The 26,908-nt window shown below is 47.5% G+C and overlaps 1 protein-coding gene across 1 annotated transcript in view; it reads left to right on the top strand.

The window, feature by feature from the left end:
- The window catches only part of LOC125643929 (cytochrome P450 3A24), a 32,419-nt gene extending 6,235 nt beyond the window's left edge, over window positions 1-26,184 (top strand). The window contains exons 2-15 of the mRNA XM_048867212.2: window positions 2,577-2,691; window positions 3,467-3,637; window positions 6,100-6,193; window positions 8,317-8,369; window positions 9,523-9,622; window positions 10,168-10,281; window positions 12,168-12,256; window positions 14,309-14,457; window positions 15,073-15,200; window positions 16,164-16,251; window positions 18,507-18,667; window positions 19,246-19,472; window positions 21,504-21,666; window positions 23,502-26,184. Coding sequence (XP_048723169.2) covers window positions 3,567-3,637; window positions 6,100-6,193; window positions 8,317-8,369; window positions 9,523-9,622; window positions 10,168-10,281; window positions 12,168-12,256; window positions 14,309-14,457; window positions 15,073-15,200; window positions 16,164-16,251; window positions 18,507-18,667; window positions 19,246-19,472; window positions 21,504-21,666; window positions 23,502-23,597 — 1,533 coding nt within the window. The 5' untranslated portion in view covers window positions 2,577-2,691; window positions 3,467-3,566 and the 3' untranslated portion in view covers window positions 23,598-26,184. The remainder of the gene's footprint in view (window positions 1-2,576; window positions 2,692-3,466; window positions 3,638-6,099; window positions 6,194-8,316; window positions 8,370-9,522; window positions 9,623-10,167; window positions 10,282-12,167; window positions 12,257-14,308; window positions 14,458-15,072; window positions 15,201-16,163; window positions 16,252-18,506; window positions 18,668-19,245; window positions 19,473-21,503; window positions 21,667-23,501) is intronic.
- The last annotated feature ends 724 nt before the right edge of the window (window positions 26,185-26,908 follow it).

Below are 26,908 nucleotides of genomic sequence, written 5' to 3'. Positions count from 1 at the left end.
TAAACATGCATATTAAAAACATATGACAAAGGTTCATTCACGTTGCAACACAAGTAGTGCACTGTGCCCGGGGCTGACCCTGCAGTTATCACTAGTCACTCGAGGTGTAGTTAGGGTTCTCCTGTTTTCCCCAGGTGCGCAGTGGCCACAAGGGTAAGGGTTCATGCCATGCTGCCACCTGGTACGTTGGGGGTTACAGGGAGCAGTGACCAGAGGGTCTCCCAGGAACTGTAAAAGCTGCTGTTCCAGGAGTATTTGTGCATGAAGCTCGATAATGTTCTGCAACTGCTACGTTTGTTGCTGACCAAAGCTGTAATGTCCTGCTGCACCTCTCTGTCCTTTTGCCTCTCCTCCCACAACAGATTTCTCCATTCCTAGTCCTGCTCCTTGTTCTCAGCCACTTGCCCCCCTCTAATCCCTGCGTTCACTGTCAGCAGCTGCAGACGACTGAAGGATCTCGCAGAATGTATCCTTTCTGGTCTGCTTCTTTCTGCTCCTGACCAGGTCACACATTCAGCAGGCGTGGAGGGGACATCGTCAAAGGCTACCATGCCAAAAGCTGCTGATTAAAACAGACAGATACAGCATTAAATTTACAGTCACAACGGAAAGGAAAAGATAAGTCTCAACATTCCCTTGCATTATTTCTATAAACACCTTTCATAAGAAGTGGTAATTGTCACTTTAGCTTTGGAGCACCACTCTGCAGCGCAAGCCATGGTGAGTACGCCCTAGTGGGGGACTGGGGCCAGGGGGGGAAGGTCTGTTGCATGGAAGGATTAACCGCTGGGTGCCTCTGGGTGTGAGTATAAGGAAAGTGCAGCGAATATTGCCAATATTTTCACAGGCAGCAGTGCTTTGGGCTGATGTCTCACTCCTGAGGGGGACCAAGTCACAGAGAACCCAGCTGCTACTGATGTTCCAAAGCTGGCCAGGACCGTGTGCTGCTAACCTGTTTACTACAATGGTGTCAGCACAAGTAGTCGCAGAATGGCATGGGAAAATCTCCTATCGCAGGGAAAGAAACAAGGCCTCCCTCCCTAGAAATGTTCAGGAAAGGATTACAGATTATATCCTTGAAAGTTTCAGAGAGATTGCTCAACAGGATAAAAGGGACATCCCTGGTCACATAAACAAAGTACTCCACTTGGCCCCCGCCTAGCCGAACAAGCCAAAAAATGGAAGAGCTGATGTTGCCTCCACCTCTTTCTTCTCCCTCTGTCCGAGCACAGGACACTGATCTTATGTGGACTGTGTAATGCAGACGGCCAGAATAATCTGTATGAATTTATTTTCTAACATTTCACAAGGAAAGTGAGCAATCAAGTCAATGCCTTTGTTCTCTAAACATGCAGAGGGGATGGGTGCCATTTTTAAGTGGGGAAGAAGGGGCAGGGAGGGAGAGAGGGAAGACTTGGGGCAATGAATAGGTAAAAAAACACTTATAAGGAAGAATGCCTGTATACACTTACCTGAGCTCCCTTCCCCTTCATCAGCAGGTTCATCTGCACTTGGCTCTGGCAGAGGTTCAAACAGCTCCTGGCTGGCTTCATGGTTTGTGTCTCCCACCGTTTCCCCCACACCCCCATCCACTTCTTCCTCCTCACTGTGCAGTTGCAGGGGTCTCCTGGTCAAGTTCTCACTAAGTGTCCACAGTCCGACGTGGGGTGCTAGTGGGGTACCTGCCACGTATGGCATGTAGTTCACTGGAGAAGTGGCAGATCTGCCAAGTTTCTTTGCTTTCGCCCCCTGCTGCTGTCCATCTCTGTCCTACCCCAGTTTCAGCATCCCCTGTGCAAGCTGCACGTAGATATCTATATTTCTTTGGCTGATCCTTAGCTTCTCCCCACAGGATGAGGAGATCCAAGAGTTCTCACCTGCTCCAGGCAGGAGCACATCTAGTAGCATGTGTGTGGAGCTGGCATGGTTAGTTGCTTGCCAAGGTGGGCTAGTAGTTGTGTCAGGGCTTAAATTCAGCTGGAGCTCGGTAAATATTTTCACCCCCCTGGAGTTTTAATAGCATGGGGGGGACCCTCTGGGGACTACTCTATGAGAATTTAAGCTCTGGTTGTGCTCGTCAAAGTGGGCCCTCAGGAAAAGACATTTTAAAAACAGGCTGGGGGAGGGGGAGAATAGAAAAGGGGGAGAGGTGGACTTCCAATGTCTGTGACCCCTGGCCAGTGAAGTTCAAAATTGTGACTGAAGCAACTACTCTTGCAGGGACAGAGGCATTGTGGGAGAGCTGCTGGAGGTCTATGTGGGTTGATGCAGGTAATGCAGTGTCTACACTTGCCCTGTGTCGATGGAAGTAGGTTGACTATGGCTCTGCATTGTTCAGGGAGGTGGTGTTATTGCGTCACTGTAATGGGGTACTTGTACCGGTGAGAGACAAATTTAGGTGCAGACACATGCAAAAACTAGGTCAAACAAGTCTGCTTAGGTCCACCTAACTCTGTAGTGTAGACCAGGCCCTAGTCTGTGTCTTTCTGACCAAGGAATCTGAGCTGACCCAGCTGCAGAGACCCATTTATCATTCCCTCTTCTCAGTGGCTAAGATTGTTACATTGTCTCAGCAGGTTCTGGCCAAGATTTCCAGACAACAATCTAAAGCAGTGGTTCTAAACTTGCAGCCTGCCGACGGCCCAGTCAGCACACAGCTGCGGCCCATGTGACATCCTCCCGGCCATACAGGTAGTATATATATTGTGTGGATGCGGCCCAAATAACACGTACACAGCTGTGTATGCGGTCCACAATGGTAAATAGGTTGAGAACCACAGGTCTAAAGACACAGGGTTGTAGCAAAATAAGACAAGAAAAGAGAGTGGGTAGGTTATAGGGAGACAAATGGTCTGCTTCATCCATCTAGCCTGGAACCCTTTGGCTGGGTGCCACTTGGAGAGTTTCTGTATAGCACATCCTCTTGTCCTGTTCTCCTCTGACCCTATTCCAGGCAGCATGTCAGAGAAGTGGCTTTTTGTCTCCATGTAGCACTCCTTCAAAACTTGACGCCCAGCACTGTTCTATATCGCAGGTTAGTTCAGAGTGCTTGGAACCCCTAAGACTAGTCCCCTCCCTACTCACCTAGGTGTTCCTATCAGCGTGGGTAGATGAACAGAAATGGCCTTTTGGGTGCATTCACTGTCGTTCACTGGTTTATCCCTCCCACTGTAGTCAGAGCAATGAGGTGGCCGTAGGCTGCGTTTCAAGACTCCAACACAGGGCACCTCTCTAGCTTAGGAAAAAGGAAAGGCAGCATGAGGGATCTTATGGGTAGGTTGGCTACAGGCCAGTGGGCTTTGCTAAGGCACCTCAGAGCTCAGAGGATACTGAGGGAGGTGATGCAAAGAGAAAGCAGATACAGTTGTTCTCAGGCACTCAAGGGAGAAGCCCATTTGAGGGTTAAAGATTGTGCAGTGAGAGTAAATAACTTACTAAGTCATGTGACCAGGAACATCCCTTGCAGAAAACCTGCTGTACTCGGCTGGAGGGCTGAAAAACTTTAAAGAGCCGAGAAGCCTCTTTGGAGCTGAGAGTTGTTCGCTTGTAGCAGGCAGGGAGTCGAGATGAATTTCCTTCCAAGTTTATCCCTCGAAACCTGGATTTTACTCATTGCCTTTGTGAGCCTCTTGATGCTGTAAGTAGCACCCCGCCTCTAACTGGCCACGGGACAGGGGATTTTTCCTTGTTGTTCTGCCAGCACTTGCAAGGCCTTTGGGAGAATTTAGGGGAGGAGCAGACCAGGGAATTGATGGACATTCAGCTAGAGAAGAGGGACTGGCCTTCCTAACAGGAAAGTGCATGGCCTTCACTGGACTTCAGGGAACTCCTTATGGGTAGAGAAAAGAGAAATAGGGGGAGAGGATAATACACAGAGGAGGGGGGAACGCCTTTTGCCAAAGAAACTCAGCAGAAGACACTCTGGTTTGCATCTTGTTTACTGTGAAGCAGAGCTGGTCCTTTCGGTTCCACAATCCTGTGGGCACAGCACCTCCCCCCTTCAGCTCCCCAGTTCGGGTTCGCTATAAATACAAAGACAGAACCTGGCTTTCGGTTTAGAAAAAGAGAACGTCTCTCACTCGTTCCACAGGGACCCTTAAGGTAGGTCTGCGCTACAATGCAAGCAGCGCAGATACTTGCAACAGCAACAGAAGGGGCTTTTCCATCCATCAGTGAATCCACCCGTTTGAAAGGTGGTGGCTGAAGAATTTTTTCTTCAGTCTACCTTCGGCTTAAGTTGGCTTAACTACGTCTCTCAGGGGGTGTGACTTTTTCACACCCCTGGGCGACAAAGCTAGGTCGACCTACGTTGTAGGTGTAGACCAGACCTTAGAAATGTACCTAATGCACTAGTGGCTTGCAAGCTCCCTGATAGCCATAGGTCAGCAGGCAGCATGACCTCTAATTGCAAAGGGGGGCAGCCCAAAAATATGAGAGGCAGTGAGGTCTAATGGCAAGGGACCAATCCCAGGTTGGATACTGGCTCTCTGGGGCTTCGGTCAAGACACACAGGCCAAAGTGCTCAGGCTAAAGCTATGTCTACACTGTTATTAGACACCCGCGGCTGGCCTGTGACAGCTGGCTCGGGCTAAGGGACTGTTTAATTGCGGTATAGATGTTTCAGCACAGACTGGAGCTCAGGCTCTAGGATCCTGTGAGGTGAGAGGGTCCCAGAGCTCGGGCTGCAGCCTGAGCCCAAATGTCTACACCGCAGTTCAACAGCCCCTTACCCCAAGCCTGGCGAGCCCGAGTCAGCTGGCACTGGCCAGCTGTGGATTTTTAATTGCAGTGTAGACTAAAGTAGGTCCCCCAGAACGGAGAGGGGAAGGTTTACGTGGCTAACCTTACAGCCCTGTTTGTAAGTGCTGGCCTCCCCTCCAGGACTGAGGCCTGGAGCTCCTCTGGCTTCTCTCCTGGCTCTGTTGTTGTGGCAAAAGATGGTGTTTCCAAAACAGCAACAACCACCTGTTATACTGTATTGAAATAAAATCTAAATGCTTCTTGCAAATGAAGCAATGCCCCATTCAGGTCTTTCATGCTGCTTCACTGAGCTAAGGTAGCAAAAGCCCAGGGAACAGGGCACATCCACTCTGCAGGGTCTCGTGCCCATCAGCAGGGTACATCTGGGACCTTTCCAGCTAACCCTTATCCAGCAAGAAGGTGTCATGTCCCCGCACCAGGCACATCGGGGCAGGTTTCCAAATCCTCTGTACCTGCTGGGGATTCCCATGCTGCACCCTTTACACATTGGCAATGGAACACACTTTGTGCCCTTATAAAAAAAATTATAAGGGTAACAGCTCCAAACTGCAGAGCCCTGCTGAAACTGCTATGCTTTGGGCAGTGACTGTATGCTGCTTTGTCAGAGCATTCTGACCTGCATTTTAAACACCCACGCTACTTTCATGTAGGAGGCCACATGGAGTAACATGGCAAGGAAGCTAAGGCAGACTATTGGGACCATCTGGAAGCTGACTCCTTGCTGAGCACTGCAGGGGACAGTATCTGTGACACAGAGAGCTGGTGCAAGGCCCTCCACACTGTTCAACTCTTGCATAGGGTAAGCACTTAGGGGCTGCAAGCTGATCTCTGAACAGCTGATAGCCATGGTAAGAGCCTCTGCGCTGGCCCCTTATAGTACCAGTCAGAAAGCCATGCATGGGCTGCTTTACGCTGATCCCGTGGCTACTGTATTCTGCATGACTAGCGCTGAAGGGCTGTGGAATGCTGCCACATTCCAGCCCATAGACAGGAACAGCAGCTGCCCCTCACCCTAGCACTGGACTAGGGGGTGGGTTTCCTCTCCCCTCACTCCACCTGCATGGAGTGTGATCATCTGGGCTTTAGTTGGGTGGAGAGGATTTTGCCATATGGAGAACGGCGCAAGAAGGTAAATGCAACTTTAACACGCTTATACCCTTCTCACTAGACAGAGAAAAAGACAACTAGACAAAGCCCTGCTCCTTCGTACATGCGTTCTCTCTCCATTATTTCAGCAGTACCTAAGTGACAGTGACAGCTGTTTAAACCATCAGCACGAAGGCCATTCACGTATAAATGACCTGTCGTTCATGTATTTGATCTCTGTTTGCTCCGCAGTTATGGGATCTGGCCATACAGATTCTTTAAGAAGCTGGGTATTCCTGGGCCAAGGCCTCTGCCTTTCATCGGAACATTTCACGAATACCGGAATGTGAGTGGTGGGAGTTTATGCTATCTGCCCATTCAGAGGATAATGGCTCTTAACTAACCTGTGGTCGTAGGGTGGGGGGTGTCTCTGCCTTGCTCCTGTGGGAAGGTTTAATAGGAGGTCTATGCCTGGTGTCTATAGGAAACTCAGGGCATTTCTTCATGGGGATCTTCAGGAAAGTTAAGCTGAATTAACTCAAGGCATGAATCTGAAGTTCCTTAAAGGCCACTTTACTTCTGAATGAAGAACATCAACAGAAGGGTTTAATGTGTTTTAAATAATGCACTTTAAAGTCACCCCTTTAGTTAATTCATCTTTCCTGAGTGTTCCCGTGTAGATGTTCCCTTAGAGAAAATTGTACCCCAACCATGGGAGCAACTTGGCTTCAGAACTTTAGGAGAGGGGAACTGATGTCAAGTCTGTATTGTGGTTCCTAATTCACCATTGCTAAACCCTGGTCTATAGTAATAGTTAGGTCAACATAGTTACACCAGTCAGGGGTGTGAAAAATCCACACCCCTGACTGACATAGTTACACCAGCCTAACCACCCGTGTAGATGCATTTTTGTCCAAGGAAGAATGCTTCAGTCATTGTAGCTACCATTGTTCTGGGAGGTGGTGGTGTTGCCCCAAGAGAAAAAGCCCTCCCGTCGGTATAAGCTGCATCTATGCGACGGCATTATAGATAGTTAGGCCCTCTCCAACGCATCATCAAGCATCTACAACCTATCCTGAAGGATGACCCATCACTCTCACAGATCTTGGGAGACAGGCCAGTCCTTGCTTACAGACAGCCCCCCAAACTGAAGCAAATACTCACCAGCAACCACACACCACACAACAAAAAACATTAACCTAGGAACCTATCCTTGCAACAAACTGTGTCTGTTGCCAACTGTGTCCACAGATCTATTCAGGGGACACCATCATAGAGCCTAATCACATCAGCCACACTATCAGATGCTCGTTCACCTGCGCATCTACCAATGTGATATATGCCATCATGTGCCAGCAATGCCCCTCTGCCATGTACATTGGCTAAACTGGACAGACTCTACGTAAAAGAATAAATGGACACAAATCAGACGTCAAGAATTATAACATTAAAAAACCAGTCAGAGAACACATCAGTCTCTTTGGTCACCCGATTACAGACCTAAAAGTGGCAATTCTTCAACAGAAAAAACTTCAAAAACAGACTCCAATGAGAGACTGCTGAACTGAAATTAATTTGCAAACTGGATACAATTAACTTAGGCTTGAATAAAGACTGGGAGTGGCTGTGTCATTACACAAAGTAAAACTATTTCTGCTTGTTTATTTCCCCTGCTACTGTTCTTGTCAACTGCTGGAAATGGCCCACCTTGATTATCACTACAAAAGGTCCCGTTCCCCCGCCGCCCAGGCTCTCCTGCTGGTAATAGCTCACCTTTCCTGATCACTCTTGTTACAGTGTGTATGGTAACACCCATTGTTTCATGTTCTCTGTGTATATAAAATCTCCCCACTGTATTGTCCACTGTATGCATCTGATGAAGTGAGCTGTAGCTCATGAAAGCTTATGCTCAAATAAATTGGTTAGTCTCTAAGGTGCCACAAGTACTCCTTTTCTTTTTGCGGATACAGACTAACACGGCTGCTGCTCTGAAACCAAACATTACATTGAATCTTTTGATAATTACACTTTACACCTAAGGGCAGGAGAGATGTTCTCTTCAGAGAAAGATACACGGTATGCCACAGGAAATGGCTTGTCCCTAAAATGCCCCTAAAAATAAAGCATTGACAATTTTTTCATGTGGTTTTCCCTTATTTCCATCCAACACAGATGGTCACCCTAAGTGTAGGTGATGCCTTTAGGTTGGATTCACACTTACGGGTTGTCTTCCCTGCAGAATAAAAGGTGTGTTAGCTAACTCAAGTTAAGAACACACCCTGTTTTTGGCAGTGAAGACGTATCTGCTCCTCAGGGCAGCCCACCTTTCCCTTCTGCCCACCTGACCCATCTCTGCCATTTATTTCTGGTTTGCTGCGGAGAAATGTATTCCAATGAAACCCAAGCTGCGGCCCTCCTTTGCTCACTGTTTACCTGCAGACATCTAACCTCTGTCTCTCTCTCTGGCAGGGAATTCTGGATTTCGACAAGAAGTGTTTCCAGAAATATGGTAAAATTTGGGGGTGAGTTTTCCACTGCACAAAATCTCTAATTCATGGGTGTCCCGGGGAGGCACAAACTGCCTCTCTCTGTGCTCTCCCTTGTTCCTCAGCAGCAGCACTTTCAGAGATGCCGTTTCTGTCTGTGGAGTGCTTCCCCTTCCACCTAAACCGGAGATAATGGCACCTCCCGTCAGTGCAGTACAGACTGTACCCCTGTGCTCCGAGTAAGCCTTTCCAGCCAAGGAAGGGAGACCGCCTTTCCCCAGCTTTACAACCCCCTCAAGAAATCATGGCTTCTAGATCCCAAAATGAGCCTGGAGCCTTTGAAGTTGCCATTCTGTCTGGCCCTCACAGAGCAGAGCCCCAGGCTGCTGCTGCAGGTTTTTATCTTGCATATCAGCTCCTCCTACAATCAGGGCACGAGCTACCTTTTAGTCCTGATGCCTCTTTCACAATTCAGGTTTTGTGTGGACAGAAGTATAGGAGGCTTTCTCATCACATTTCCCTTAGGATCCTCTCGGAGGGAAATTGTTGCACAAAACTCTGAAAAGTTTCATGAGCTCAAAACATTTTTAAAAGATAAAAGTGCTTGTGAAATCTGAGACACACACATGCACCCCCGGCTCTCCCACCCCTGGGCCCAAGCCTTGGATTTTAATGTTTTTCTACATACTTTGATTTAAAAACAGACACTGCAGATGTTTGGGTTTTTTCCCCTCTGTTTGTCTGAGACGCTGTGCAGAGAAATTCATTTTTCTTCCATTTGGGCTAATCTGGGTGGATTTATTAACACCAGGTAGCAGCAATGAGGGAAACAAAGAGAGATCAGACAGCATAATCAATACAGAGATAATCAGCATCCCCCTTCCCAAACACACCCCGCTTTGGCAATGCTATTCTCAGTAGTGCAGATATTTGCTAGAAATGCTAGATATCAATGCTTGGAACTATTCCTCCACCCCCATTTCTCCTTTTTACTGAGTAATAAAACAATTTCAGAATCTTATCCCTTTTGATGGGTTTTAGGGGAGTTTGCAGGGGACGAGAATTGAGGCCCATTGGTATTGGGCATTGTAAATTAGTATGGATGATTATTTATTCATAACTAAACCAAGACACTCCTGCTCTATCTGATACACGCAAAGGACTGATTCAGAGTTTCTCTTTGGCCTAGATTTTTTGATGGCAGGCAGCCAGTCCTGGCTATTCTGGACCCTGTAATCATCAAAACCATCCTGGTGAAAGAGTGCTATACCCTCTTTACCAATCGCCGGGTAGGTATCCAGGATAAGCCTTTCCTATGCAGACCTGTGTGTGGGGTGGGAAGGCAGGGTTTCTCCTAGAGCAATGCAAACTTTCAGTAACATGGGCTGCTCACAGGACAGGCCTTGGGAGACAGGACACCTGCGTTCTATTCTCGGCTCTGCCACTGACTCACTGTGGGACCGTGGGCAAGTCACTTTCCATCTCTGTGCCTCAGTTTCCCCATTTATAAAATATATGTAATGATACCAACCTCACAGGGGGTTGTAAGGCCTGGTTGATTGATATTTGGAGTGCTTCAGTTCAAATATACTGTAGCATTGCACATAATTCATTGTTTCACCCACCAGGCAGGGAAAAGCCTTTGCTTCCATATTGCAGTAGTATGACAATGGGCCTGATCCTAGAGTTTCCTGGTGCAGGCAGCAGGGGTCCCATTCCTAAGGCGTTGTGGGCACGGTCAGAGTTCCATGTTCAGGACGATCATGTGAAGGTGCTGGTTGAAATCCTATGCACTGTATAAACAGGTACCTTTTACTTTATTCTCCCCATTTAGGTCTTTGGTCCAAGTGGAGATTTGGAGTCTGCCCTTACGGTAGCTACTGATGAGCAGTGGAAAAGGATCCGCACTGTGCTCTCTCCAACGTTCACCAGCGGGAAGCTAAAGGAGGTGAAGTCCAGATTACATTAATAGTTCCAGCTTGAGCCAGTGGCTTGAAGGCTATTTGGGTTTGGTGCCTCAATACAGAGCCACCTGGAAAATCATCCTGCTGTGCCACCCATCCCCTTGCCAGACTCATTTTCCAAAAGGGCCTCCGCCAAAAGCAACCATCCTTATGGGCATTTCAGCAACATGATGTTTTTTCAGTCAGGGTGAGGGTGGTGGGTTTTTCCCCATTCTGCCCCTCATCATAGCTTTCTCAGGAAGGAACTGACCTCTGGGGAATGAAATGGCTACATTCTCTTTCCAAGATTTGACATACTAGGGTATGGCAATCTGTTGCCAGGGATCCCACCATTGACCTGAGATTTCTTCTTGCTGATCCCTCTTCACGAAGAAGAAGGCAGCACAATGGGTAGATCTTCAGTCAGAGCGCTGGGGGGGCGATTCCCAGCTCGAGGAGATGTATTCCTGCCAGCTGTGATCCAGCTAGCATGCTAAAAATAGAGTGTGGCCATGGAAGCATGGGTGGCAAGACAGGTTAGCCACCCCAAGTGTGTATCCATCTGAGATAATAGGTACATACTCGGTCACTCTCACCGCCATGGCTTGTCACTCGCACACTATAGAATACCACCCCTCCTTTATCTTTCCGTAGGCTCAAGGCATAACGCCGGTTAATTTAGTCACCCCACCCTTACCCAGTTCCGAGGGCTCAGGGCGTAATCTTCTGCGGGTTTGTGGGGCCTTTTACCAGTGAAAGATCCTAACACAGTAATATCCTTAACCTCTATTTATTAACAGTTACCAAAACACAATACACATACTAAGCATACGATGTTCACCACTCCCAATAAGGCAGATGAATTTTTCCTGCTGGCCAGTCAGGGTCAGGTCATCTGGGGCTCCAGCTTCTGCGTGATATAATTGGCTGGGTGTTGAGGTCTGGTAGCTCTGATTTTGGGCCATGTCCTGTAGTTAGGTTCCTAAGAACTTCCTTTTGGACCCCAGTTGATATAGTGAAACTTGAGTCCTGCTTAGCTGTACTGTAACCAATCATTTTAAACTAAAGTACTACCAAACAGTATTTTTCACCAATCACAGCCCATTACGAAACAATTCTTTAACCAATCACACCCCACCACCTTAGTTGATTTAAATCTTGTGAAATTAGTTATTCAACAGACAGAAACAATTAAAGAATCAGAGACCCTACAGATAAAGTTTACAAATGGTGAAGATCTAAATGAAACACTTCGATTTTGTCAAAATGAAACATTTTGTTCAACCCGAAATGAAATATGTTTTTCAACTGTTCGGTTTGCCAAAAATTAAAAAAAAAAAATCTCGTTTTCAGTTTGACCCAAAACAGTTTTTCCCCCCGATTTTTGGGAATTGCCCCCAAACCAGAAGAAAACAATATTTGCCCAGCACTAAGGGTGGGTGCTTGACCGCTGGTGCCAAGGAACATCCGTCTCCCTTTCCACACTGTAGCCTGGAGGCGCACTACATGGATTTCTCAATCCTTTTCAGCTATGCTCTCCCTTCAGGGCAGACAGCTACAGAGTCTACTTGTGTCACTGATGGACAGCACCCTGTTGGCCTTTGCACCAGGTGCTGCTTTCTGGAGGGGAAGTTGGGTGTGTTGTCGGGGGGACGGGACCCTTTTTAGTTCACACCCAGATGATTCGGTGGACCAACTACAGAGATAAGAGCAACCCTGTTTTTTCCCAACCATGTCTGAGCCCTGGCTCTAATGATGCCCCTCTCAAACCAGAGTATTGATCATTATTAGGGGATAGCCAGCAAATAGCAAGGCTGAGCTACCTAGCGGTGACCCTGCCTCAGGAACCAGAAGGCGTCTGCAATGCCTTGTGCTTTGGTTTGCATTTCAGATGTTTCCTATCATGAATCGCTATGGAGAGATTTTAGTGAAAAATATCCAGGAGAAAGTGGATAACGATGAGTCCCTGGAAATGAAGAGGTGAGTAGCTTTGTTGCGCTGGCAGGAAAGAGCCTGTGTTCACAACAGGTGTGGAGAGCAAGTCTTGGGAGTTCATAAGGGAGCCCCAGCCCCAGAGTTTGGTTTGGCTCTAGCTTACCCTAAGCATGCTGCATTTCAGCTCTGTGAAGTATAGCTGAGTTGGAGGGGCCATGATAGCCTTCACACAGCATCTTCCACTCAAAATGTCCATCACACTGTAAAGATGAGTTTACTTTTATTTAAAATGCACATGGATATCCTGATGCTTCCACAATAGGAACCAGGCCCCCACAAAATATTTCCACGTTTCCACTTTTCTCCCCCACCTCTCCTGAGATGTGACATGAAGACAATCTCCATAACAGTCCTGCTCATGGCACGTTTCTCGGTTGCACGCTGCCCCTCTCTGCCCCGATCAGACCAGACCGGTACTACTCAGTACACTTCTGTGGTTTTGTCACTCTACTAGCTGTTGGGGGGTGAACGGGGGGGTGCAGAGTCTCGTTGGGGATGGGAGAAATCAGGCCTATCCTAGAAGTGTGACAAACTGCAGACGGGGAAAAAGCATTTTAAGGTTATTTTAACAGTCACTTTTACAGATGAGAGGTGTGTAACGATACTGGTTCTGGCGGGACCCAACTGAGAGTGCCAGTTCAGGACAAATTGCTTAAAGCAGGGCAGTTACAGCCCAAGGCTGGGGTTTCTGTGCACACCAAGGCAAATCAAACCAGCCAAACAGAGAAGACTTTGGTCTCACCCCACTGGCTAACCACAAGTCACACAAGCAATTCCCTTAGACACCCCAGTTTCCCAGTATCACCACCAGTGCCACTCGTTATGGGAACAAATGGTTAGGAAAACCAATACCCCAGTAAAAGGAAAAAGGACCAAGGCCTTTTACCCCAGTAAAAGGAAAAGGACCAAGCCCCAGACCCAGGTCAATATACAAATCAGATCTTACCCACAAATCACGCTGTTGCCAATCCTTTCGAATCTAAAATCGAAAGGTTTATTCATAAAAGGAAAAGATAGAGATGAGAGCTAGAATTGGTTAAACGGAATCAATTATATATAGTAATGGCAAAGTTCTTGGTTCAGGCTTGCAGCAATGATAGAATAAACTGCAGGTTCAAATCAAGTCTCTGGAGTACATCCACAGCTGGGATGGGTCTTTCAGTCCTTGGTTCAAAGCTTCAGAGTAGCAAAGTTCCTCCAGAGGTAAGAAGCAGGACTGAAAACAAGATGGGGGAGCTGCAGAAGCTTTTTAGATTCTCTTGCCATGTGGTCTTTCTTTCTTTGTTCCAAAGACAAGCTGTCCATCACATGGCATGGAAAAACCTCAGAGTTCTGTCCATAGGCATGTCCCTGCACACCTTGCTGAGTCACAAGGCATCTCTGCCTTCTCTCAATGGGTCAGTTGTACAGCTGATGGTCCTTAATGGGCCATCAAGCAGGCTAGGCAGAGCTGACACCACTTCTCTGGAGTGTCACCCAGAAGCATAGCATAAGTTTCAAATACAGACAGTATAGAGCCAATATTCTTAACTTCAACTACAAAAATGATACACACATATAGACAGCATAATCATTGTCAGCAAACCATAACCTTGTCTTAGACACCTCATTTGCCACCCTTTATATAAGGCTTAGTGCCGCTACAGGACCTTGGTTGCAACAATGATCTATATGATCCCAGATTATGTCAATAACGTCACAAGCTTGCTCTGAAATGCTGATGGAATTTAGAGCTTGTTCTTTGCTATCGTGCACTGCAGTTCAGCTCCATACACCTACTGTCCAGTATGCTGGGCTCATAAAGAGAGAGATTGAGGGCAATTTAGTCATAAAGGGAACTGGCAAAAACTGGGGAAATGTGTCCTGTTCGTACCCAAAGTGGGGCAAAGACTTGATTTTGACAGGACCAAGGTGCCAGGGTTTGGGGGGTATTGAGTCCTTCAGAAGGGGAAGTTCTCTGTGCTGAGGATTCTCCCAGGGAGGATCCCCTTGTCCTGCTGAGTTCCTCGCATTCATTTTTTCCACCTCTCTCCTCAGCATCTTCGGCACCTACAGTTTGGACGTGGTGGCCAGCACTTCATTTAGTGTGAACATCGACTCCATGAACAACCCCAACGACCCCCTTGTCGCCTACATCAAGAAGTATCTCTCATTCAATTTCTTTAACCCACTGCTCCTGTTAGTAGGTATGAGGATCCTACACACCTAAAGACTCAGACTCCTAGATTAGTGCCTTAGGGCCTGTGTACCCTATCTCCCATCATCTCCTTTGGGATTTCAGGGTCCCCTTCACTTTTCAGGAGGTGCTCAGCCCCTTGTAAGATCAGGCCCTCCCTGACAGATTTGTAAAGATACTTATACAGAGAGATTCTCCCCCATTCCTTTGGCCAGCTCAGTCTGCAGCACCCAGGCAAAATAACTGGATACAGAGGTAAGAGGGAGAACTTTTATTCTCTTGGCAGGACAACTACACTGAATGTGGCACCACAGTTGGCTAAGTAGAGGGGTAAAAGTCAGGAGATTCTCAAGTGAAATTCCCACCCACGCCACAGCGGTGGACTCCTGTAATCCCTCTTGACCAGGGGTCTGAACTAGGTGAAATAAACTGGGAGTCACCAGTTGTCATTAGAGCCAGAAGCACCGGAAAAAGGTCATTTGGCAGGCTAGTTGTCCTTGGCGAGTTACCCGGACTCTGCCCACTCTCCCGCTGTGCCTTGGAGCACACATCCCACTGCAGCCCTCTTTGCTGAGCTGCAGCCTGTTAACCACGAGGGGAACTGTTTCCTTTCTCTCTTGTTCAGTGATGTTCCCCTTCCTGACACCAGTGCTGGATAAGATGAATGTGAGTCTGTTTCCCTCGGGCTTCCTGGACTTTTTCCTCAACATTATCCAGAGCATCAAGAAGGAGAGGCAGAAGAACGACCACTCGGTCAGTCTGGCCCACCTCGTCTTCCTTAGCATGCATGCGCTTGCTCTGAGAGTATGACTAAGCTGGAGATGTAATTTCCAGCTCCACGAAACAGACCCGTGCCAGCTCTGATGGAGCTTGTGTGCTAAAATTAGAAGTGTGGCGGCAATAGCTCAAACAGCAGGAAGGGCGAAGTGCCCCAAGTAGAATTCCATCTGAGATGCTCGGTACGTTCTCAGGTGGCTAGCCTCTCCCGCTGCTCATGCTGCTGCAGCTATGGTTCTATTTTTAGCACACTAATGCGATCGGAACTAGCGCGGGTATGTCTCCTCACGCTGGAAATTGAGTAGTTCATACCCTGTATGGGGAAGGTTTCTGAGCCCATCCCCAGAGGCGACACTCCATACTAGCTCTCAGTTTGCCAAATTTGGGTGAGACTGGATAGGTGTCGTGCTCAGGCTTTCAGGAGAAGAAAATAATCCCCTTGCTCAAAATTGGTCTCCAACCTGCACCTTACGGAGCCTCCTATCTACCATACTTTGAGGTCTTCCTTCGCATCCTCCTTATACTGCTGGACTGATGGAGGAACTGGGGCTGAAGCATCAGAGGGAAAGCCTGTGCTGGACTAGCCTTTCATTCCACCCACTGCTCCTCTGAGGGTGCACCTACACAGCACAGGAAGGTGTGATTAGCGCAGGTGAGCATAGCCCACACTAGCTTTAATTTAGTTAGCATGGGTAACAGTAGTGAAGATGTGGCAGCATGGGCTTCAGTGTAGGCTAGCAGCCCCAGTACAAGCATGCAGGGAACCCTGGGTATGTACTCAGGTTGCTAGCCTGCACTGAAGTCCCTGCCACCGTGTCTTTACTACTATTGTTACCTGTGCTAGCTAGATTAAAGCTAGCACAGGCATGCCTACCTGCACTGCAAGCACACCTTCCTTTGTGCTGTAGCTCTGCCCTGACTCTGTCCTTCCATCCCCAGGTCCGGGTGGATTTCCTGCAGCTGATGGTTCACTCACAGAGTTCAGATGGCAGCTCTGAATCTAATGAGAAGACACACTCCTATAAAGGTAAGGCTACAGGCCCCTCCTCCTCCCAGCCACTAGCTGGGATATTTCATATAGGGTTTTGGAGGGACGGAGTTTTAGTACACATCAGGAGAATGACCAGAAATTCCTTCCCTCCCACCCCCGCCAAAGCAAGTTCTGTGCTTTCCAGAAATCCATGCTGTGATCTGGATCTCTCTCAGAAATAGAGAAAGGGAATTGACAGCTGGAGTTTCAGAGATGCTGAGCACCCATAATCCCTACTGAAGCCAATGGGAGTTGTCAATTCTCAGCACTCTTGAGAATCAGGACAGTAATGATTTGTGCTGCATATGAAAAGGGATAGAATCAAACCTAATGAGCGAGGGGCAAATCCCGACACTTAATCAACCAAACTGGAGATTTACCTGTGTGAAATCTGAGTCAAAGCCAGCAGGGCTAGATGACTCAGGAGTTGACCCTAGGTGCTCCAAGTTGCTATAATTTAAAAAAAAATCCTTACTTCTCTACCCTTGTCTCTTGCCATATCCTCCCTTACTCTGCCAATGACTTTAGCCTTGATCACTCACTTGTCCGTCATTCCCATCGCTCTTTTCATCCTGTCTTCCTCTGCACATGGAACGCCCTCCCTGGAAAGCCAATAACTACTCTCCCTTCCTGTATGCCATTCCTCAAGACCCTGTAGAAGAAACTCGGCCAGCAGTAAAAGGGAGGCCAAGGGTAATCAAAGAGTTCCGATGTAGCTATTATATTTTAAAACAATTCATAATAAAGTATAAAAATGTGTGTCATGTAAGTAAAATTTGGACATAGTGTGACAGGGTCAGGCCAGATGGCAACAGGAGAATGATTGAAGGTAGATATATTAGCCCCAGATTAAGCAGGTCCTCTTTCCCTGAGTAGGATAATGGGCTGTTCCAGAACAATCAGGAGGTTGCTGGACCCAATTAAGGCCAGCTAATTAGGACACCTGGAGCCAATTAAGAAGCTACCAGAATCAATTAGGACAGGCAGGCTAATCAGGGCACCTGGTTTTAAAAAGGACCTCACTTCAGTTAGTGAGGTGTGTGCCAGGAGCTGGGAGCAAGAGACGCAAGAAGCTGAGAATGAGAAGGCGTACTGCTGGAAGACTGAGGAGTACAAGCGTTATCAGATATCAGGAGAAAGGTCTTGCGGTGAGGATAAAGAAGGAGTTGGGAGGAAGCCATGGGGAAGTCGCCCAGGGAGTTGTAGCTGTCACACAGTTGTTACAAGAGACACTGTAGACAGCTGCAATCCACAGGGCCCTGGGCTGGAACCCGAAGTAGAGGGCGGGCCCGGGTTCCCCCCATCCTCCTCAACTCCCTATTTAAGACAAGAAGAGGTGACCTGGATTGTTGGTCCCACAAGAGGGGAAGGACCCTGGCCTACCCCTGACCCACTAGGTGGGTCAGCAGAGACTGCGGGGATTGTTCTCCTCCCTTTCCCCATGCTCGACAGTGATGAGGTTATCTGAGTAAATGGCAGGTTTGAGCCACTAGCAAAAGTGGCCAGACTGAGGGTTGCCGTGAATCTCTGAGGCGAGCAAATCCGCCAATAAGCACAAGACGCACCAAGGCAGAAGAGGAACTTTGTCACAATAGCTTGATTTTATCCCTCTCCTTCTTCGTTTGTAAACTCTTTGGGTTTGTGTTTGTACAGCGCCTTGCACGATGGGGCCCTAATCCTGCTGTGGCCTCTGACACTGCTGCAGTAGAATTGTTAAATAATAATTATTGCAGAGTGCTGCCAGTGTGCTTAGCACAGTCCAAACCTTCCCTCAGGAGCTTGCAGCTCACCTCAGAGCCTAGGGGAGAGTGTCAGACATCTGTCCACCTATGAATATCTCTGTTGTGTTCTTATATTTTCAAACCCACTGTGGAGCAGGAGTGCAGTTCCGCAAACCCTCTCCAGAGCATGGTCTCTCCTACCCCTGCTCTTCAGGCTGCTGTGTTGCAGTGAATAAACTCAATGGGCCTGTTTCCCACCTCATGGACGCGGATGTGACTCAGTTGATTTTAATGGAGTTACTCCTGATTTACAGCAGGGCGAGAGGGGAGTCAAGTCCACCACTTGCCGCTGTTGCTTATTGGATTCTAGAGGGGTTAACCCATGTCAGATGGACCTTTTTCTGTTGTGCTTAAATGATCAGCAAAGGAACTGTAGTAAATGGATGCCTGGGTAGGGCTCTCATCTGAGCTGGGCAGTGTATAGGAGGGAGGCTTTACCCTCCCTGTGTGCTTTCTTGCCTCTTTTTCCAGCTCTGTCTGACAAGGAGATTATGGCGCAGGCCCTTGTCTTTATCTTAGCTGGTTATGAGACCACCAGCTTCACCCTCAACTTCCTCTCATATAACCTGGCCACTCACCCCGACGTGCAGCAGAGACTGCAGGAGGAGATTGACGCCGCTCTTCCCAACAAGGTTAGAGGGGTTTGCAGTGCTCTGTGTCCAGCAGATGCACTCTAGTCGCTGCTGCGTGGGGGCTGAGCTGAACCTGGGTGAAGGCGAAGCATCTGTTCTGTACACAGGAGGTTTCCCCCACCAGGGCTGTCAATCCTACACCATGCACCATTGTGACCTGGGCTTCCTTTGGCCATAGCATCCCAGTCTTTCGATAGCATCTGGGTGCATCAGGGAGTAGAGATGTCTAGGGAAGTTCCCTCGTGTGACCTGCCTGTCTGTGCCAGGGGGCACCTGGAATGGCGGGGCAGGACCAAAGATGGGGATTGAGGGGACCTCACTAGCCCCAGTTTAACCATTGGCATCCCCATGCTGCAGTATTTAAAGGAGCAGCCCTCTGGGTCAGCACTGTACCAGTACATCAGCCTCATGCTAGAGGGTGCTGTCCTGCTGGAGGTGGACAGGACAATTTGCCCCTGGGTCCCATGGTCATCCCGATTTGTTTAGCATGGCTACTGTGCATATATGCAGCCAGACAAGCCCTGAGATGGCCTCCTCTGTACCTGAAAATCTGGTTCCCTCTGTCTTTCCCTCCCCAGGCTGCTCCCACCTATGATGCCATCCTGCAGATGGAGTATCTCGACATGGTAGTGAATGAAACCCTCAGGCTCTTCCCCGTAGGTGGGCGGATCGAAAGGGTCTGCAAGAAAACCATTGAGATAAACGGAGTGACCATTCCGAAAGGCACCGTAACAATGATCCCAGCCTACGTGCTGCATCAGGACTCGGAATACTGGCCAGAGCCAGAAGAGTTCAGGCCTGAGAGGTAAGGGCCAGGGAGGGGGAAGAAATGCTGCTTCCTCCTGAAGTGTGTGGGTGAAAATGGCAGCAAAGGTGGGGGAAGCGTGACTATAACATTTAAATGAGGCATTTATTAATGTCTGACGTCCAGTCCTGCCGTTGCCGCGCGGGGAGTTTTATGATCTACATCCATAAACTGTGCATGGAATTTAATGAACTGTATTGAAGAAAATGACACTGAAACCAGCTCTCAGCAGCTATAGCACTGAGGGGTTTATGGCCAGACATTAAAGCCATAGCAATTGGGTGACTGGCACAGTGCCATGCAGATCAGTGATGGAAGGGCAAAGAGGTGTTGAAAATAAAATTTAATTTTCCAGTTCACATTATGAAATGTTCCCTGCTCAGGAATTACTGATGGGTCAGGCCCTGAGAAATGAGGCAAGAATCTGATGGAATTAGGTGGCCTAACCCTCACTGGATTGCAAAAGGCCAGCAGCCATTCCAAGTTGGCACAGAGAGCCAGGAATAATTGTCTCTCTCAATAATGATATTAAGAGCTGACATTTATATAGCAGTGTTCATGTGAAGAGCCCAAACTCTACAAACTATTGCAGACTAATCCCCAGTCATTGAAATGCACCCACCTCTGGAGTGAAACAGGGCAGCTGTTTAACAGTGCCTGGCAGCACGGGGCCAAAGTTTAGGAGGAGACGTGAAGAATAACATGTCCAGCTGAACCTGCATGAGGAATCTTAGACAGACGAACTGTAATTACCCAATGGGATTTACGCACAGTGATGAGAACTGTGCTAGATGGCCAGCTCTGCTCTAGTATCAGATACATGGCTGGCAAGTGGTTCAACTGATGGAAGATAGCACCACTTTTCAATGGATAACGTAAAAATAACTAAAGAACTAGAAGTTTCGTGCAAGTTACTCTGAAGTCAACTTAACCTCTTTGCGATGAGCTCCAAACAGCTCTCCCAAGCTAGCCATGGTAGGGCCACCTCAGCAGTTGGATGGGCGAGAGCCAACGAACACCTGCCATTGTGTGTGTGCGCTCTGGGAAGTAGTGTTGGGAATTCAGCAGGTGGAACACGATCCTCTGGGTCAGCATTGCACCTGTACCTCACACTGAAGCTAGAGCGCTGGCCTTCTGCAGGTACTGTTGGTTCAGATGCAGAGTAAAATAGAAATTTTGTCCACTTGTGGTGATTAATGTTCCCGTGCTGCTTTTCATAAGAGTATGGGTATTCTGGCTAAAGTCCAGCCTGGGGTATAATAATCTACCTTGCCTACATTTCCCCATTACAGTTAGATAGAGTATTCTTCTTCACTTCCTCGTCTAACCGTTTGTGTAGTGTTGTTGTATGCCATGAAACAGCTGCTCCATTCTACCCCAGAGTCTGTATTTCAATGGTGATTGTCGTGAGCCTTACCTAGTTTGTAGATCCATTAAAATCTGTGAAGTACTTTGGCATGGAAAGTGCTATAAAAATATAAGTTGTCATTTTGACTTAGGATTATTGAAATGTTTCACTGGCAAAGCTCTTTTATTTTACAGATCTTGTCTGGTTTGCAGCACAAAGAAAGAATATCTCTTCTCTTCTGAGCGGCATGTCTCAAAAGCTAGCTCTTGTGCAGACCGGACAGGGAGAGACACTTGCTCAGTTTGTCCATTTACTTGTATAAGAAGAAGATCTAGAGCTGTTTTTTGTGATATGGACTCTGGGTTTAGTTTCTGGGATGAGAGGAATTTCAACTTGAGTTCTGAGAAGAGTTCCCATGAAATCACAAGTATATTCTCGGACTTCCTGCTCATTTGAAAGCCCTGGAGATGTACAGCTAATTCTAGGCACCAGCATGGAAGGGGGTGGGAGGGTGTTGTACGGTGAGGGAGGAACAAGGAAAATAGATAAGTTCTGATTGAAATATGCAAAACAGGCCTTTGCCTCCTCCCAATCCATTGAGCATGCCAAATCCAACAAAGAGGACAGGTCCTGAGACAGTAGTTTCTCCTAACTTGTTTCTTCTTTTCTCTGATTGGAACCAGGTTCAGTAAAGAGAACAGAGAGAACATGGACCCCTACATTTTCCTGCCCTTTGGAGCTGGTCCCAGGAACTGCATTGGAATGAGGTTTGCCCTTCTCAGCCTGAAAGTGGCCATGATTGTGCTGTTGCAAAGGTTTTCCTTCAGAACCTGCAAAGACACCCCGGTGAGAATCCATCCTTGTATCTGTATTGTTTGTTTTACTACCTGTGATGGTCTTCGCTCGTGGGGAGCGTTGCCTAGTGGCTGGGGCTTAGGCCCTTCATCCTGCAGAGGGGATTTTGATAGGGGACCCCAGCCCCTCCCACCTCACCAGGCTCTGGCCCAGGGCCATGTGAGGGCGACACAGGGCTCCAACACCCAGAAGAGCCTTAAGTCAACCCTCCCTAGGTCACCCCTCTATTGTCCGCAGTTAGCACTCTGTACCAATAAACTGAGTCCACATGGGAGAGGGGGAATGGCTCCCACTCAGGGTGCCCCTGGCGCAGATCCCTACCTTCCCTCAGCTCTTCCCTCAGGAGCTGCGAGTTGCGGGTCTGCTCTCTTCCTTGCTCTGCCCCTGAGCTGTTCTGCTCCCACCTCCTCCAGCCTGTGCATCTCTTATATGCATGGTAGGGCAGGGCAAGCTGAGTCCAGAACAGCTCCTTAACCCCTTGTTGCCCAACATAGGGTTTGTATACCCCGTCGCACGACCATAGTCTCGTTGAGATAATCACATGCGCACATTGTCACCTGTGTCTCAGAACAGATGGGGCACTGTGTCTCTCACGCACATAATCCCTTTCCCCATTCAGAGGCTGATAGATTCTGGAGCACTGAACCTGGTAGGCAGAGTTGGTTTTACGTTCACACTACAAAAGCAGGAAGGTTTCACCGTGGATTAGAGGCATGTGGTGGTGTTTGGGGTTTTTTTTGTTTGTTACCATGGTTATTTGGGTTATTTGTTACATGGTTATATTGAGTCTAAAAGGACCCCAAGACTGTGAGCTGATTAAGGGTACATCTACATCTACTCATTAAAAATATACCCACAGCAGCGAGTCTCACAGTCCGTGTCTAAAGAAGGGTTTACGGCACTAAAAAGAGCCAAGTAGACAGTCCTGCTCAGGCTCTGAAGCCAGAGACGGGGGTGGGTTTCAGATCCTGAGCTCCAGCCCGAGTGGGAACCTCTACATGGCTATTTTTAGGACCATACACTCACTGGTGCATCTCACTGACAGGAAGTTTCTCCGGCTATTCAGTCTGATAATCCTTTCTTAGTTTTGTTCCATTACTCCTGTATGTCACACACAATACCTCTCCCTCCTCAGTGTTTACACTCATCAACTTTTAACAGAGTGGTACCATGTCTCTGCTTAGTCATTGCTCAGCCAAGCTTGACAGATTTACCTCGTGAAACCTTTCCTTGTATGTCCAGTTCCCTCATCAGTTGTGTGGTTCTCATTGAGCTCCTCCCAATATATCAGTATCTTGGGGGGGGGGGCAGAATTGAAGCAATATTGCTCCTGCTACTGGAGAACATTATACCTGTACTGCACCCTTCTCACTGGACCTGTAGCAACTTATTTGGCAACAGTGGGCTCATGCAATAGGTCAGAAAAATGCAAACGAGTGAAAGCAAAGGGTGTGAGACATGAGTGGACGCTTTGTAGGGTATGTCCACACTTCATATTCATGTTAGCACTCTCTGAGCTTGCATGCTAAAAATAGAGTGTAGCCTCTCTGAGTGCGTGTCCGTCAGAGACCCGAGGTATGTACTCGGGGCAGTTAGCCCCTCCTGCTGTTCATGCTGCCATGGCTACCTTTTATTTTTTGCATGCTAGCTCGATGACAGCTAGCGCCTGTATGTCTACTCAAGCTGTGAATCATAATCCCAAACCGACATGTAGACATTCCCAGGGTGTTGGGCTTTTGTCAGAAGGAATATAATGTCTGCTGTGTCCCTCACTAGCTCCCCACATTCACTGGCTTTCTTTTCATTTTTCTCTACAAATGGTGAAGATCCCTCTGGTGATGGACACAAAGGGTTTCTTGCAACCCAAGAAGCCAGTCATTCTGAAGATGGTCCCCAGAACCCATGTCGATCCAGAGGAGTAAAACAATTTGCAACGGATCAGAGGCTGCTGCCACCTGCTCCTTCCGCCTCATTCGTCTCTCTATCAATCACATGAGAATAGGAATGAGCCATGTAAAACTGTACAGGGAAAGCAAAAGCAATATCTAGAAAAAGCCCCAGCTGTCATGAAAGCAGGGCCTTGTGACTATACAGCATACCAAATTTGATGGGCCCTTCTGTCCAATAGGAGATTGTGCATAGCTTTTCTACCAAAAAACCCCACACAAAGTACAGGCTGAGCAGAGTTCAATTTTTATAAAGCAATAATAGAGACCCAGGTCTGTTTCTCATTGATACCAAGACCCCTTTACGCTGTTCGGACAACGTAAAGGGACCTTTAAGGGTATGCACCCGCTTTCAGGCCCCCTTACACTGCCAGAGCAGGGTTTAGCATAAATGAGAATCAGGCCTCGGGCACTGGGACAAAAACTGTGTCACCTCCCAACTGGCTAGACTCATCCGAAGTTGAGGTTGTTATGACTCCATATAAAAATCACATGCCCCAGGGTATTTTACACTGCCACATGGGTAGACGTACCTGAGCTAGCTTTAATGCTATGGACACTACAGTGGCATAGCTGCAGCGACACCACTGTAGCATCATAATGTAGATGCTTCTGACATCAATGGAAGGGGGTTTTCTGTAGGAATGTAGGAGGTAATCCACCTCCCTGAGAGGGAGTGCAGCTGAAGCCTGACATAAGTATTTAATACATGGGCAGGGGGGAGGCCTCATTTTTTGGAAGACAGCATTAGGAAGGTAAATGAATCATCAGGCTGAAAACAGGACCTTTGTGCTAAATACGATAAGTAAATAGGGTAGTAGGCTGAAAAGACAGAATGTCAGAGCCAGCGAAGAGAAGAGGGAGAACACCCCGGGGACTATTTACTATGAACTAGATAGCAAGGGACCAAATAAGTTAGGAATGTAGAGATGAGGTAAGAGGAAGTCAAAACAAAGGCAGCATGTGGACAGATGCACACGGTCCAGGGGTTGGTCTCGGAGGGAGCTAGGTTGATGAAGGAATTCTTCCATCTGCCAAGCCAGGTCTACGCTGGAGGTTAGGATGGCTTAACCATCGTGCTCAGGGGTGCTCGGGAATTTTTCACACCCCTGAGCTCCATAGCTAGGTCGATCTACCTATTAAGTGTAAACCAGGTGTCAGACGTCAAAGAGCCTGCTGGCCTCAATGGCTATGTCATCTGTTGCTACAGTAGCACTGTCTCTGTCGCTGCATCAGAGGTTTCTGCTTGTTTGAAAGACTCTTTGGTGTTGTTTCTGACCCTAGTCCAAAGTCACTGCCAGCCTTCTGGGCAATCTGATGCTTTAGAAGGAGAGGTCAGGATGATGCTGGGTCAGGTGGGTCTCTCTCTCTCTCTTAGTGCCGGTCAGAGTGGTGAGGTTTCCTTTCATACATTCCCCTTACTGAGGCTTTGCTTCTGCTTGGTTGCTTCACACCAGTGGAGCCACACATTGCAACCCCCTCAGAGCAGATGCTGTAGAGTGGGATAAAACAGGGCTTGGAACTTTACTGGGATAAGCTGCATTGATGCCAACCCCATTTTGCAGAAGTGCAGTGTGCCCACACTAAGGGTTTGCCCCTATGTAAATACATCAGTGCTATACCGGTGCAAATTACCCTAGTCTAGGTGAGCCCTGAGTACCCCTCGTATCATGACCATCACCCTTTTTGCTGAGCACTGCCTTTGAGACACCAGCAGCACTGCTAGGTTCAGGTACTTTTATGAAGCTTTTTGGATATTGGACCCTGCTCAGCAATTTTATTCAGACATTGTCAGTTTCTTCTTGCACTTTAATTGAAATCAAAGTGTAGAGCAAATTGCCCATATGTGACTGTTGCTGCCTATTTTGTCCCCATTCCTATTTCTTGCCAAGTTGGCCCTATCTGTTTTCTGGTTTTACAACCCCAGCTGGGTGGTGACATCCAGGGCTATTTTCCTGGATCATGTGATGCTGCAGCATTATGGCTCTGTCAGGTGTTAAAGTGACCATACCCTTGCAGGCAGTGATGCATGTGACAAATTTCTAGAGCTGACTTAGCTAGATTCTCGTATGTTTTTGGGTGGCTGTTATTACTAAAGATTTGTAACATGCCTCAGCTTGCAGATGAGTTAACCTGAGCAGCCTAGGTATAAGCAGTTACCATTTATGAGCAGTGGTTTGCAGAGTGGGAGTGAAGCATATTATGTGTTCTTTCTGTTTGTTTGCTTATTGTATCCAGTGGTCTCCTGTGTAATATCTTTACACAGATATTAGCCCAGTTATGATTTTTTAACTTTGTTCTCTATGATTCCATTTTATAACTTTGATTTGAATTGTAGGAATACGGCAAGGTGCAGCGCTGGGAAAGACATGGGTTTGGAAGAAGGATGTCTCTCTCTGTTGGATACTGAGAGCAGAGAAGGCTCACTGGACCTTGTCATTCTTAGATTCCAAATGAGCATAATGCTGAATGCTCTGTATAATATGTGGTGTGATTTCATATTTACTAATCCAAAAAGTACTAATAGAAGGATAATTAAAATAAAAAACATAATTCCTTATCATTTGCACTGAGATGATGCCAACATCTGATTCCACTCCCCCCTCTTCCACACACAAATCAATCCTTTTCCAGGGCACTGGAGCCAGTGTCCGTGCAGTTCACAGAATCTCGTTACATCTCCCAAACTCCGCAGGGTTGGGCTTTGTCATTAGCTAGATGGGAGACTTCTAGGGAAATCCCAGGTGATGCAGGGAAGTTACATTAATGACTGAGGTGGGGACCCTCTTCCCTCTGAGTCAGGAATGAGCAAATACCCCAGTATGAATCAATGAACTACTGGAGGTGCCATCTTTTAAATGAGATGTAAAACCGAGCTCTTGACTTTCTGAGATCTCATCCCTTGGCACTTTCCACAAGAGTACAGTGTTCTAATTATTGTATCCTTTCCAACTTGTAAATTAGCTCAGCATATTCTGTGATATAATACATTTCACGTCCTTTTATAAAATTTATGGTACGTTATTTCTATGCACTATTTAACAGCTGCCACGGTTTTCCCTAAAAATGGCTGAATTTCAGGGTGGGAGAAGTGATTTCCATATATGCTTTACAATCTGTACCATTTGCGATGCACTTAGGGATTCCTGTGTGATGGAAAATCATTATTATAATCAATCTTTACTGCAGAACACAAAGCATTATAGCATTATGTCAGCAGCAGGAAGAGCCACTTCTGGCTGCAGCTTAGAAACGCAGATCCTAAAATTGGATACTTCTGAATCCTA

Source organism: Caretta caretta, chromosome 10 (assembly GCF_965140235.1).
Source record: "Caretta caretta isolate rCarCar2 chromosome 10, rCarCar1.hap1, whole genome shotgun sequence".
NCBI classification, from domain to species: Eukaryota; Metazoa; Chordata; order Testudines; family Cheloniidae; genus Caretta; species Caretta caretta.
Note: the sequence above shows the minus strand (reverse complement) of the source record. Positions and strands in the feature narration are given on the sequence as shown.